At 35.5% G+C, this 15,710-nt stretch overlaps 2 protein-coding genes across 2 annotated transcripts in view; one reads left to right on the plus strand and one right to left on the minus strand.

Annotated features, from left to right (window-relative positions):
- LOC138315486 (katanin p80 WD40 repeat-containing subunit B1-like) overlaps positions 1–7,920 on the minus strand; it is a 32,878-nt gene extending 24,958 nt beyond the window's left edge. The window contains exons 1-4 of the mRNA XM_069256540.1: positions 7,715–7,920; positions 2,513–2,643; positions 2,027–2,144; positions 1,424–1,524 (exon numbers count right to left, since the gene is read on the minus strand). Coding sequence (XP_069112641.1) covers positions 1,424–1,524; positions 2,027–2,144; positions 2,513–2,643; positions 7,715–7,745 — 381 coding nt within the window. The 5' untranslated portion in view covers positions 7,746–7,920. The remainder of the gene's footprint in view (positions 1–1,423; positions 1,525–2,026; positions 2,145–2,512; positions 2,644–7,714) is intronic.
- A 114-nt stretch (positions 7,921–8,034) lies between these two features.
- LOC138315487 (UPF0598 protein CG30010-like) lies at positions 8,035–14,998 on the plus strand. The gene is made up of 3 exons (XM_069256541.1): positions 8,035–8,220; positions 12,450–12,498; positions 14,243–14,998. Exons 1-3 carry the CDS (start codon positions 8,080–8,082, stop codon positions 14,731–14,733), a joined length of 681 nt encoding a protein of 226 aa, XP_069112642.1. The 5' UTR covers positions 8,035–8,079; the 3' UTR covers positions 14,734–14,998.
- Positions 14,999–15,710: the final 712 nt, after the last annotated feature.

Genomic DNA, 15,710 nt, shown 5'->3' on the forward strand with positions numbered 1-15,710 from the left:
GATTCAGAAAGCATCCACAAACAAATGTAAAATGTATCATAATATTACAGTGTTGTACAATGTGGTAGGACGGGCCAACCATGCAATAAAAGGATTATCCTGACTTGAACACAGCATACAGTCTAACCCACTTATTTTGAACTCGGATATATTGAAATCCCGCTTAATATGAACAAGCTTAAGTATACAATTCCCTTCTACGATCCCATGTAATCTATATATTTTTTCCCGGTTAAGTTGAATCGGCTACTATGAAATCCTGTGTTGCGTCATTTTTGTCTCTGTCTCTGTTGGCTTTTTCAACTAACTTTACCCAGATATTATGTAAACATTTGACTGATATGCATCGGTCGGCCAAGCCAGACATTATTGTACAGTGTAAACAAAGGCGAGAATGGAACATGCCCTGTATGAATGGAAACTTAATTGACCGTGAAGTTGAGTGTTCACAAGTGAGTTTTGACATTGTGAGTAAATGTTGTAACAAAAATATAAATCAGTCTACCAGCCGTGGAACAAGGACTAAAACTAAAACACAAATAGCGAAAGAATTTGACATCAAACCCAGTACATGAGGTGAGATTTTGAACAAAAAGATAGAATAATCGGGACATGTGAAAGTAGAAAGATTACTCTGAAACAAAAACGTAAATTATGACAAGGTCGAAGTCGAGTCCGATGACCCAGATTACGTGATTCCATTAGCGGAACTTAAGAAAATATGGGTACGGAATGGAGTTATTTCAGTAGAGAATTACGTTTCTATGGATGATAATTTCATCACAACCACATTATCAGATCACGACATTGTAAAATCTGTGTACAAACGTCGACATTGACTAGGATGACGACAATGATTAAAAACATGACTAATGCTGAGGCACGAAACTACTGCATCGTTAAACTAACAACTTTAAGGTTCATTCAGCAAAAACAAAACGTCAGTGATAATATTTTCGTCAGTCTTACTTGCAATACTTTTATTTTTCAGCAACAAATTTGTTGACAAATAAGAGACAGTCTTGCATAAGAGATTTCTTTCAAAAATGACAATAAGGCTTACCGGAGAACAGACTGCAGTATCAAGGGTACGATATATTGTAAATGTTAAATGTTTACTGAAATCAATTTTATAAAAAAAAATGTGTAAGTTAAAACAAATGATTACAAAATTTGTTTATTAAAATATAATTTTATTTTGATTTTCTTGTTGTCGTTGTTGATGGTCGGATCTACGTCTAACAAAGGAAATAACTAGAGATGTCCTACAAAAATGCCAACCCAGTTATATTGAAACCCGTTTATTATGAACAAATTCATAGGATCCCCTGGATTTCATTATATCCGGGTCAGACTGTACTTGTTTGAATTTTTTTTTATCAATTTCCTTCATTGATTTCTGTGAACTCCACTACCAGCTTACCTTGACATTGCAGTCCATAGAACCTGAGGCAGCATAGTCCCCAAATGGATGGAAGTCCAAACTTTTGATGCTTGAATTGTGACCAGTAAGTGTTCTCATGACTGAAACCAAAGTTGAAGATTGTAAACTCAAAATCAACTCTCAACTTTAAATAATTTACAAAATTTCAGCATCAAGTTATGCAACCATTTTTTTTTATTGTTACTAAGAAGTTTCATATCATATTTTCACAAAATGGATATGGTATAACACAGGCAAAATAAATAATTAATTAAGTTCAACCCTGCTATTTCATTACCCATATGATGAAAATAGTTTCTAAATATGAACCTAATAAAGGTTCAATTAAAGGATACAATATTTCACAATTTATGAATCCAACTACAACAGAGTTTGATACTAATGAAGAGTAATGAAGCTTACAACATCTGTTGTTATGTAAATATTGTAACCTGTACATAACAAAGAGACTAGTTGTTTGCCTTTTCATGTTATAATTTCACTTAGAAAATGGATTGGAAATCAATGGTTCTGCAAAATATAGGATACATGAAACAATCCCTTAGATTATATCACTTAACACTTCATATTATACCCGCTTACTTTTTGCTTCTTCCAGATTCCATATTTTCAGAGCTCCTGACACAGATCCTGCCACCACAATTTCTTCTTCATGACCAAATCTTACAGCTTCTACAGGTGTAGTGTGACCAGTCAGACTCTGAAATAGTACCAGGTATATATTTACAGACAAACAACCCGACAGATAACCATCTAACATACTAATTTAGTGTACTGACTCTGATCAGCATCGTTCAACTTCCATCTATCTTTATCTTAATCTGTTGAAGAACAAAAGCCACTTTTATTTTCAACAATACCTTCAGCAGACTAAACCTAAATGACTTTAAATCATTAAAAAAAGAAAATTCCAGAAAACATCAGGCCAGGCAAGTGATTATGAGCATACTTATTACTAGAATAGATCAATACAGTTGGGCTTGCCACTTAAAACTCACCATGATATATAGTTATGCTTGCCTGCTATATGAACACTAACCATAAAACATTAAGTAACTGAACATTTACCATAATACAATTGGGCTTGCCCACAGCCCACAGGTTGACCTTTCTGTCCTCTCCTCCAGTCACCATTACCCGACCAGATTTGTGTCCTATCGCAAGGCAGTTTACATTCGCACCATGAGCCACAAACTCCTCTGAAACATGTAAGATAAAACACACTTAAATTCTAGAACAAACAATTATCATCTATTTGAGTAACAACCCCATTCCAGTGAGAATGGTGTTGTGAAAGTACATATTATATTGTGATAGTATTTTAGACACTTTATGATTGTATTATAATACCTTTACAACATTACTCAATATCGTAAATTCCCAATATATGTGTCATATACAATGTGAAATCTATTGCAAATTATTTGTCTGTGTTTTTTTTAGTAATAATTGTACAGAGAGATATGATTAGTGTAGATTACTACTAGCATTAATATATACCGGTAATAATGCAAACATTTGTTTTCTAAAAACAAGAGGACAATAGGCCTTAATGATCACTTGAGTTCGCATATACTATAGAATGAAACAAAGACATATAAACACTATATATACTGGCCCTTGAAGTCGGTCAGTGATTTTATAAATTTGACATTTTAATCTTTGAAAAGTATTTGCTTCCATCAAACCTGTGAACTCAGAAGTTTTTTTGAAATTTAAGTCATTTTGACAGTGTTTGGCCCTGCCCCTATGGTCCCCCAAGGGGGTCAGCGAGGACCGATATGGATGTTAAAATGCTAAGGCTAATACTTCTAATCAAGTTTGACTAATTTCCTAATAAAATTTAGCAAATAATGTTCATAAATGTGTTTTTCCTATATAAACTAAAGTAAATTGACCCCCCTCTGTGGGGGAAACGCGAGACCCTAGGGTCATGAAATATACTCCCCGCCCCTCCTGCCCCGGGGGCTCAAAATTTATACAAATTCTATTCCCCTTCCCCCAAGGATGTTTGTGGCCAAATTTGGTTACAATCCATGCAGAACTCTATGACAAGTAGCAATTTAAAGGATTTACCTCTATTTCCCCTATTAGGTCCGGCCCCTCCTGCCCCCCTGGGATCAGAGCCAAAATTTATACGAATTCTGTTCCCCTTCCCCCAAGAATGTTTCTGACCAACTTTGGTTACAATCCATGCAGAACTCTATGACAAGTAGCGATTTATAGGATTTACCTCTATTTCCACTATTAGGCCCTGCCCCTCCTGCCCCTGTGGGGTCAGAGCCAAAATTTATACAAACCCTGTTCCCCTTCCACCATGAATGCTTGTAGCCAAATTTGGTAACAATCCATGCAGAACTCTATGACTAGTATTGATTTAAAGGATTTACCTCTATTTCCCCTATTCGGCCCTGCCCCTCCTGCCCCCATGGGGGCTCAGAGCCAAAATTTATACAAACCCTGTTCCCCTTCTCCCAAGGATGTTTGTGGCCAAATTTGGTCACAATCCATGCAGAACTCTATAGGACAAGTAGCGATTTAAAGGATTTACCTCTATTTCCCCTATTGGGCCCGCCCCTCATGCCCCCGGGGGCTCAAAGCCAAATTTTATACAAATTCTATTCCCCTTCCCCCAAGGATGTTTGTGGCCAAATTTGGTTACAATCCATGCACAACTCTATGACAAGTAGCTATTTAAAGGATTTACCTCTATTTCCCCTATTAGGTCCGGCCCCTCCTGCCCCCCTGGGATCAGAGCCAAAATTTATACGAACTCTGTTCCCCTTCCCCCAAGGATGTTTGTGACCAACTTTGGTTACAATGAATCCATGCAGAACTCTATGACAAGTAGCGATTTATAGGATTTACCTCTATTTCCACTATTAGGCCCTGCCCCTCCTGCCCCTGTGGGGTCAGAGCCAAAATTTATACAAGTTCTGTGATCCCCTTCCCCCAAAGATGTTTGTGGTCAAATTTGGTTACAATCAAAGCAGAACTCTATGACTAGTAGCGAGTTAAAGGAAATGTTGAAGGACGGACGACGGACACCGCGCCATGACATAAGCTCACCGGCCCTTCGGGCCAGGTGAGCTAAAAACCTAAGAGATCAGTGAACTTGATAATCAAAACATGATTTTTACTTGCAATAATCTGCAGCATATTTTTAACACAATATTTAATTTTACTCTATCTAATTGTAAATAAAACATTGTTACATTATTTGTCATTTTATAAAACAAGAAACAGTGACATCAGATTTAATTTAAAATCATCCCATTCAAAATTCAACTTTTCACAGTGGATAGAAAAAGAGAATTTAATAAATAGAGATTTAAAGAGATCAACATTGTTATAACACTAATTGTGCAACCATTTTCAAAAAGATACCATTAATATAATGACAAAAGCATTACCCCGGTAGTACAGGTATAAACTAGTGAAATTGTTTCATAACTAAACAAAGGATTTTCAGGTATTAGAGCCAACGCCGTTAGTGTTAAGTTGGTGGATATGAGGTTTCTCTACTCCTTATATAATTAGCTGAAGTTGTTGTAATTGATCTTCTTAAATTGATTACTATACAAATATTCATAGTCTATCATATATCTAGCAAATGTTGTAGCAGAAAGGATATCACCTTCTGACTAGCATAAATGATAAAACTGTTTCTAATGTTATTCAGCTGATGTTGTCTGTTGTTTATAATACCCATATCCAATTCCTGGACAAGGCACTCAAAAGCATTGTGTAATTTTTTGTGTTCTTCCACAGATAGGACGAATAGGTTACTTTTTCCTTTCTAAAATCATTATAACGCCTGTTACTATTCTTAGGATAACCATACTCCAACAATGTTAGAGGTATAGCACGACGAGACTGTTTTGATCATTAAGTTGTGTCTTGCCTATAACAATCATGCAGGATTCACACTGCGCAGAAATGGGCTCAATATAAATTTCACATCCTTCAAATCCTGAAGGAATTATCCCAAATCATGTTAAATACAAAATGTCACTATTGCACTTTTATACTGAATTTAGACATTTGTTTACCCCCACCACTATTTGTAATTCTACCCAGTCGCCATTTTTGCTCGGTACTTACAAATTACGCAAAGGTGAAGGAAAGTAAAAATATAATTATCTACAAAATTCTTGCAGTACGACTAAAATGTATTATTGTATAAAAATATTTCCAGAATTTATAAGAACATTTAAACAACCCTGGTTACCATTGTTAATATCATCTTTCCACTTTAAACACTGTGCTATATTTTTATAAACCAGAAGTGACAAAAATTGGAATATATGATTTAACCTAGATTGTACAGCGCTGGACATGATTGCTATGGGTCAACTACAAAATGTGTGATTGTTCCGTGGATTTATATTTTGTCATATCCTATTCTTATAGCAGGATATGTTCATGGATAACTACTGACTAACGCTATGTTTTTTGACATTCTGGTAAGTTTTCACTTTGTAATTAAGCGTCAAACTTACGCCCTAGTTCGAGGGCGGAACTTGCGAAGACTCATATAGGGGTCGGGAATTAGATGTCAATATTGCCCCTCAGAAGTTTCTCAATATCGGCGCCTGATATTATTGGATTAAAGATAACCATAGTTAGTACTAGATCAGTAGATATATTTCAGGTTTGACACCATAGAAATACCTCATTCAAACATTAATAAACCAAAGCGCATTATTTTGTAGCAGGGCTTGTAAATAGTTTGTGTTTTATGGGAATATATATCATGTCGTAGTACTGTGCTAGCTGTAAGAATGTGTGTGTATCTTGTACACATGTAGCTGTCGTGTATAATGTCATGGTATCAGGCGCCTGTGTTGTGTTCCGTCTTCGTATTGGTCGATCGTGCATGTATTGTTATAGAAGGGTATATATAGGGGTGTTCTGTCCATTTCATTGCGGTGTACTGAAGGACTGAGTTCCTGGACCTAATAGGTTTTAAATACAAGTGGGTAATTGGAAGCAGGAATATTTATAGGTAGGATGGTAGGGTTGTTAGTGGGGTATGGAGGGGTTGTAGGGGTTGTTGGGCCCTACATCTTGTGTAATACATTGTTTAATATGTAATATGTCGTCATAAATAAATATTGTTACAACCTTGGTTACCATTGTTAACATTATCTTTTCACTTTAAACACTGTGCTATATTTTTATAAACCAGAAGTGACGAAAATTGGAATATATGATTTAACCTAGATTGTACAGCACTGGACATGATTGCTATGGGTCAACTACAAAATGTGTGATTGTTCCGTGGATTTATATTTTGTCATATCCTATTCTTATAGCAGGATACGTTCATGGATAACTACTGACTAACACTATGTTTTTTGACATTCTGGTAAGTTTTCACTTCGTAATTAAGCGTCAAACTTACGCCCTAGTTCGAGGGCGGAACTTGCGAAGACTCATATAGGGGTCCGGAATTAGATGTCGATATTGCCCCTCAGAAGTTTCTCAATATCGGCGCTGTGCTAGCTGTAAGAATGCGTGTGTATCTTGTACACATGTAGCTGTCGTGTATAATGTCATGGTATCAGGCGCTTGTGTTGTGTTCCGTCTTCGTATTGGTCGATCGTGCATGTATTGTTATAGAAGGGTATATATAGGGGTGTTCTGTCCATTTCATTGCGGTGTACTGAAGGATTGAGTTCCTGGACCTAATAGGTTTTAAATACAGGTGGGTAATAGGAAGCAGGAATATTTATAGGTAGGATGGTAGGGTTTTTAGTGGGGTATGGAGGGGTTGTTGGGCCCTACATCTTGTGTAATACATCGTTTAATATTAATATGTCGTTATAAATAAATATTGTTACATGTTAAAAGTTTTTGTCTTGTTTTCCTTCACCGGCAAAAATCAAGCAAAACCCTACGAACCTTGGTTGAAACACACAGGTAGGGAGCCGGGTGTAGTTTGTAGTTATTAACAAACTGGGCCCGTTTTGCTCCTGTTACAATTTCATAAAAATCATGTCGGTGTACCTTACTTACTTATCCTAGAATGAATATTGTGTATGGTAGCCTAATGAATGATTTTTGTATCTTTTCATTTTAGAAACAACACATTGTATCATAATCTTTTTGAAATACATGTTATACATCATTCATCTCATTCTTTCATCACCAATTCCAATCTCCCTGGTTTGTGCTACTAATAATCATTCATATCGCCCATTCATCTTCAATTTCAGTTTCGCGTCTAGCACAAGCATTGAGTTTTTAACTCTTTTGCTGACTTACGAAGTTTCCATGCTCTCTTCGTATGCGACATCTTCGATACAATGTAATTTCTTCAAACACCAATATAAGATTCTCCGTAAAAACATGAAATATCACTCATTCCAATATTACTTTCCGGTCCATTCTAAAGCTCTAGATTATTTAAAGAATGGTTCTTGTGAGTAAAGGCATGTCGATTTGTTAAAAGTGCTCATCAGGGAAATATGGCCCTGGTCATAATGTAACGAGTTTGTTGATTGGTCAAATAGAAAACGGAAGTAGATACCAGGCCAATCAGTTTGATGGTTTCATTTGGGTTTAATTAACAAGTGCGCATGACATATTACAGACGACTTCCGACGAAAACAAACTACAAACAGAAAAACATGAATGTTCTTCGAATGCATATCAATGTTAAAAAAAACTGGCAACCAAAGTTATGGAGTCGAAGTGTACATTATATACAAGGACAATCGCCGGAACCAAAGATCAGAGAATATTTTTACTTTATCGACCACCAAGGACAGGTAAATTAGCCACTGACTGAAACAGTCAAAAACAATCAAATGACAAATGTTATGAAAAAAATGATACGATCGCTTTCTAGCTTCGCGCTAGGGGGATTTCCCTTAAGCTCAGTCGGTAGAGCGGCGGACCAATAAGTCTGGGGTCGCGGGTTCGAGCCTGGCTAGCGGCACACGTATACTCTCGTTCTGTTACATTTGGTGCCTTGCAGTAGACCACTCCAAACGAAAGCTAAACGAGATTGAGAGGCTTAGATAGAACCCGGATTTGTGTTCAGGGGCGAACACGTTTGAAAGGGAGGGGAGTAGTGTAGTAGGTTTTAATTGTACATAGTGATACGGTCACCTTCTAGCTTCGTGGCTAGCTGCAAATGACTTTTAGACAGAAAATGATGTTGTCTTTAGGGCTACAATCGGTGCCTATTAATGGAACAAAGTAATGATTATGTAAACTATTATAAAATGTTTGTTTCCATTTTATCGTACTGGTTTAATATCTGACTTACCTACTAGGCAATAAACTGTGTGCTGATAGATTTTATCAATGTTTGCATCTAAAAAGAACAAAAACGGTAATGCTAGCTAAATTCAAAAGGTTTTGAGTCGTTTTCATCCTTCTTTTTTACTTGGATTGACTGAAATTATTGTATCATTTCAACTTATTTGTACTAACCTAAAGTTTGTCTTACTATATACCCGATTTCATATTTCAAGTATTGCAAAAATACCATATATCGTACTTTAAAAAGTGGTCAAAAGTGTAATTTCTATATATTTTCTTATTTTTTGGGTGTTGAAAAAACGACTTTCCAAACATATGGTTTTTGGCGGTTTTTTTCATGGTAAAATACTAAGATCCTCCAACCCAAAAAGCAGAAAACAAATTCTGTTGCAATTATTTGGAGGTTAGGCCTCTTTTTTTCGTATTTTTACTGGACTATAAGGTGACAAAAGGGGTCACTTCAGTTCCGTAGATTTAAGATCTCAAGTCCCAGAATTTGAGTAATGGTATCCTTTTTAGCTACATGTAGTAGACGTTGTTTTGTTTTAATTACACTACCGGGTAATACTGACATGTTTACCCAAAGACACCTCAAGGCATACTAATTGTCGCCAATACTGGCAGATGCTATTGTATATTTGTGTGTATCATGATTACTATTATGTTGCACTGTACGTGTTTGTATAGGGATTAACACTTAGGCCTATTACAAATGAGATATCTTATACATACGCAGGTAAACGGCTATAGTCTGTTTCACAAAAACAGATCTATAATACCAGGGCTTTTTATCAGTGCTTTGGGAATGGGGCCTGTGGCTTTGAATTTGGTAACATTGTTATAACCAACAAAACCAAGATTTGGGAAAAATTATGAAATATGAAATAAAGCATAACAAATAAGATTTTTTATTTTCCAGTGTAGTTTATGTACTTTTCTGAAGCCAATTCACAAATATTTAAAGCCTTAACAATTAAGTTTATGCAATATTTTTGGATAGTTTTAAAAAAACTTTGATTTTGGGAAATTTTAGGCTTGAATTGGGAAAAATTTAGAGGTTTTGCCATGGGGAATGGGGCCGATTTATCATACTGAAAAAAAAGCCCAGATAATACCATATAAATACTTAATGTCAGGAAAAGTAATGAAAATAGAACGATAGTCTGCTCCGGAAAGTTAATCTCCACGACCTTGTTTTGAAACGGAATTCGCAAAATTAAGTAGCCATGAATAAAAGTTGGTTTACAGTATACTATTCCCCCCTTTCAAATGTGTTCGCTCCAAACCAACCCATGTTCTCTCCAAGGAAGCCTCCAATACTTCCACTTGGATTGGTCTATGACACAAAATGTAACCGAGCAAGAGTAGCTGCCAGCCGTACTCAAAACCACCACTCTACCAACTGCGCTAAAGGGAAATTCCTCCTAGCGCAAAGCTAGAAGGAGTTCATATAACAGTTTACAATTATAATTAAAATCTACTACAAAAGAAAAATAGATAAAATGTAAATATGTTTAGGCTAAGTAGTTACAGTGTGATTTATATGTTATCAAAACAATTTGCAGATATAAATGCAGTCTGAATGTGTATATTGTGTAGGTGACAAGTATATAATCAGACATCTGCCATATATTTAAAGTCTGAATTGCCCTTATATTACCAAGGTCGCTGAGCTAATGAAATGTTTTAAACAAAAAAAATCCATGAATGAACAATAATTCTCAATGGAAAGAACAGCTCAATATTTTTTCTACTAACCTACATAACGTACATGTACTAAAGTAATAGAAGATATTGCATCGGCTGTTATATTCACAGGGATCATCTTTTGGTGATATCGATGGCCATCACCTTGATTACAAAATTTTGATCTGTGAAATATTAAGAATCGGTAGAATTTTATTTACACTTCAATCAAAATCACGAAATTCTGATTCACTAAAATCTAATTCCATGGGGAATGGGGCCGATTTATCATACTGAAAAAAAAAAGCCCAGATAATACCATATAAATACTTTATGTCGGGTAAAGTAATGAAAATAGAATGATAGTCTGCTCCGGAAAGTTAATCTCCATGACCTTGTTTTGAAACGGAATTCGCGAAATTAAGTAGCCGTGAATAAAAGTTGGTTTACAGTATACTATTCCGCCCTTTCAAATGTGTTCGCTCCAAACCAACCCATGTTCTCTCCAAGGAAGCCTCCAATACTTCCACTTGGATTGGTCTATGACACAAAATGTAACCGAGCAAGAGTAGCTGCCAGCCGTACTCAAAACCACCACTCTACAACAAATTGGCCAGCAAAAATAAACAGTTATGCAGTAGTTAAAGTGAATAGTCAGGCAAAGAAAACCAGTCTAAATGCATTTATTGTCCTTCCAGAAGTCCTTACGAATCAAAACGACGGTCAAGTTCTGCTTAATTTTCAAGATTTGACCATTGCTGTTTTGGAAAAGCCTCGTGTAAATTTAGCACAGTTCTAAAATAAATTCACCTTACTCTTTGAAAGCGAGGCTGCGTGGAAATGGCAACATGGGCATAGCCAGCCAGGAGGACATTTTTATGATTCCTATAATATAAATTAATTTCTTAAATCTTTGCATGCAGAGTGAATTTGAAGGAAAGTTTTACTTTTCTATTTCATAAGAAATTACACTGGATATATTAACACCATTTTTACTGACTTTAGCCTTCCGTAGCCCGACCATTCACTTTGAAGATGCATTGTCAAGCATTTTTAGGTTACCTGACCATCGGTCATAGTGACCTATTGTGATAGTCTTTTGTCCTTCGTCATCCGTCATGTGTCGTTCATCATGTGTCGTGCATCCAGTGACGTCCATTAATATTTCCTTGTGAATGCGATAACTTCAGTAAATATAAACTGAGCTTAATGAAACTTTGCATGTAGAATAAAATTTGAAAGATCTTGGATGAGTTTGGAAATCAGCTTGATTAGACAGTAATTTATGGAGTTATTTCCCTTTGCACAAATATTATAGGACCTTGTGAACGCAATAACTTTAGTGAATATAAACCGAGCTTAATGAAACTTTGTTTGTAGACTAACAGTGGAACAATCTCGGATGAGTTAAAAAATTCAGCTTGATTAGATGGTAATTTATGGATTTATTGCCCTTTGCACAAAAAATATTATTGGACCTTGTGAACACGGAAACTTGACCTACATTATAATTACATTGTATTGAATCTTGTGAACATGATAACTTCAGTAAATATGATCCAAGATTAATGAAACTTTGCATATAGGCTATATAGCTAACATTGGAAGTTTGAAAATAAGCTTGATTTTACTTTCCGGAGTAATTTCCCTTTGCAATGATACTTATTGAACCTTGTGAACTCGGATATGTGAGTAAATATGCACCAATGTATGTTCCTATTTCGTGAACAGAAGACATCAGTTGGCTAGTAAATTATATAACTAATTTGTATCTAATATAAGGTGACCGTTAATGCCCATGGACTCTTGTTCAAAAGTGCTGATTATTGCAATACACAAACATGACCAAGTACTAGTGAAATCCATGTTTGTAGGTAAAATAACAGCCTGTTGAAGCTTTTTGCCAGATGTTATTTTATACCTAGATGTTAGAATTAAATAATTCATAGATGCAAATATTCCTTCTTTTGTCAAGGCCAAACCTATGCTTAATTTTAATTACTTTTAAATGGGTATATGTATACAATGTTTTCATCTTTTCCAGCTTTTTCTTGATGATGCAAAGATGAAAAATTTTACTTCATGCTTTAAGGGTAAGTTAATTATATTAGTTAACAAACATCAGACAAATTACATAAAAAATTTAATAGTCAACATTTCTCTTACATGGTGAATGAAAGCGGATTCACATAGTTTGCAAACAAAATTTCTTTCATACCCCGATGAAGTTAAAAAATAGTTACATCAATGCATATAACTATAATTAAACACAAAATACATTTAAACGTACGATTCCATTGATTTTCAAAGGATTATTTTTCTAAATCAATACGCAACGTCAACGTCTCTATTGTGACATCATGATCATGTCAGGTTTTTGCGCCATTCTCAGATTTTTTCTTTATAGTATATGAAGAAAAAGAATCTGCCCATCAGAAAGTCAGATTTTGTATGAAAACAAATACTTGATTATTCAAATATATAAAAACAGCAAACTATTAGGACATCTGCTTGTTTCTAAAAAGCATAGAATATGATCACAATGAACCATCTTCCATCTGAAAAAAGATAAGTTACAGTATTTCACATCAAGTGCTTCGGGAAAAAAGTTTTTTTTTTCAAACGTCATGTTAAAATTGTCCTTGGTTTGATTAACAAAAGCATGAAAGTCATATTGTCTTGTACTACTAGTTTTAAAGGAATTTTTGATCAATTCCCATATCAATCTCCCTATTATTTTTTGTATGTTTAATTTTGAGTTTGATATGAAAACAAAGTGGCTCACTGACAGATAGATGAAAAGAAGGAAATAGTGCCTCATAGTCTAAAATGTCAACAGTCCTTTAATGTCAGTTATAGAATATCCAAAAGTGTCTCCTTTCTTGTTAGTGAGATTGATTATCACATTGCTTTTGTTGTTTATATAAGAGTTATGGGTACTGTGTACCACCACAAGTGTAAATTTGGTATCAATCATTGAAAAGATAAATAATTTCTCTTTGAAGTTAGATATATGTCACTGATATATAGAGCCCTTTTATTTAAAAGTATCACTCATTGGAAAGATAAATAATTTCTCTTTGAAGTTAGATATATGTCACTGATATATAGAGCCCTTTTATTTAAAAAACCTTAGATTAAAAAATATGTCGGGTTTTCTCTACCATATATATAAATACTGTTGGTAAAAAAATGTGCCAGGTCCCTGTGGTTTATATCATATAAATACTGTTGGTAAAAAAATGTGCCAGGTCCCTGTGGTTTATATCATTTAAAATATCATAACATCAAACAATTGACAAGTTTAGAATTAAAGGGACAATTCAATGAGGTTAACCCTGTTACATAACCACGAAGCAAAATAGACATAAATGTATTGTTATACATACCATATGGAACGTTAACATATAACAAGAAATATTGACAAATTTCACAACATTGTTAAGTATTTTGATTGATACCATTGAGATTCCAAATCGTTGACCCATACTCGAGCCAAAGTCACATACGTTAAACAAATGCAATACATAACCACTGAGGAGTTGGTGAAATTATATTTAGACAAAAACATGCACCTAATAATATGAGTAATTCTAGACAAAACATTCTTTACTACACTGGCAAGGATCAGGGTTCAGCATACAAGACTCCCAACCACAATGTGTAATGGTGGACAGTAAGCGAGTTTTCACATACATTTCACTACAGTGGGCTTTTCTGACATATCACAGTAAAACCAACTAATCGAATGGTTTGTTTTCAATATATATGCAAATTTTAATGTAGTCTTAGACTGAATTGTCCCTTTAAATAAGACATTTTTATTCCTTTTTACAGAGAAAGATTTCCTGTCATTTTTCTTCAAAAGATTAAAACTGAATGAGACAACAAGATACAGAGCCGATTTTCCATTTTTATCTCCCTGTGGAAGAGAACGTAACTATATACGATGTGATGATAGACCTATTGTCTACACACACATTTTAGATGCTCCAACTCCTGGTGACCTTGACCTTTTGTCTTATGGAGGGGCGGGAACGGCACTCACAGTGAAGTTTGAACCACAGAGAATCTGTATGCTGCCAAACACAGGAAGAGTTTATCACCCAGCTTCGACTTCCCTTGGTGGTATAGGACTGATCAAATCTAGTATTGCCATTGAAATCAGTCAATATTTTGAATTTGAGAAAGGTGAAAATTACCCACCTACCAAGTTCCATTGGAAAGGAAAGACATACACCTTGACTAATGAACTCGTCGGTATCATGGACTTACATGCTGAGGCAGCCAGAGATTTATTGTATGAACAACAGAGTAAAGTTAGCTAACATTCCATTTGCAAAATATGGCAGAGTCTGTGAACATCATAGCTTTAATGTGTAAGAGGGGTTTAATTATTACAATTATTATCAATTTCATCTGCCAGTGTTTGTATTTTCATTAATATCCAGATAATCAAAGATTGAATTATGCGATGCAATATATGTTTCATTATTTCCTTGTGTTCATGTGGTACTTATAGGTATAAGAAGTGATGATTGTAATCTGACTCCTTTGAACATAAAAATGTGATAATCCTCCAGAAAGTGACAACATGCCTTACCTTTTCTCTTCTCATGGTGCATAAAACAAGGAAAATTGGATGTCATTATAAACACACTATTTTGCTGCGATCACAGTCCTTTATTGTCTTATTTAGCACTTGGAATTTATGAAGTATTCAGAATATTTACACAAATGTTTTAGTAGAGTCTGATGCCCTGGTTGGTCAGATGTTTAGCAGAGCCTTTCCTGACTTGCAATATTTTAGTTTCTCAAACTAAGGCTACCACTCGTGATAAAGTTATGACCCCTTCATGAATTAAAAAACTCTTCTTTTTTTAGCTCACCTGGCCCGAAGGGCCGGTGAGCTTATGTCATGGCGCGGCGTCCGTCGTCCGTCGTCCGTCCGTCGTCCGTCTGTCCGTCAACATTTCCTTTAAATCGCTACTAGTCATAGAGTTCTGCATGGATTTTAACCAAATTTGGCCAGAAACATCCTTGGGGGGAGGGGAACAGAACTTGTATAAATTTTGGCTCTGACTCCCCGGGGACAGGAGGGGCGGGGCCCAATAAGGGAAATTTAGGTAAATCCTATAAATCGCTACTTGTCCTAGAGTTCTGCATGGATTGTAACCAAATTTGGCCAGAAACATCCTTGGGGGAAGGGGATCAGAACTTGTATAAATTTTTGCTCTGACCCCCCCGGGGACAGGAGGGGTGGGGCCCAATAGGGGAAATTAAGGTAAATCCTATAAATCGCTAC

This window comes from Argopecten irradians, chromosome 2, assembly GCF_041381155.1.
Source record: "Argopecten irradians isolate NY chromosome 2, Ai_NY, whole genome shotgun sequence".
Classification (NCBI taxonomy): domain Eukaryota; kingdom Metazoa; phylum Mollusca; class Bivalvia; order Pectinida; family Pectinidae; genus Argopecten; species Argopecten irradians.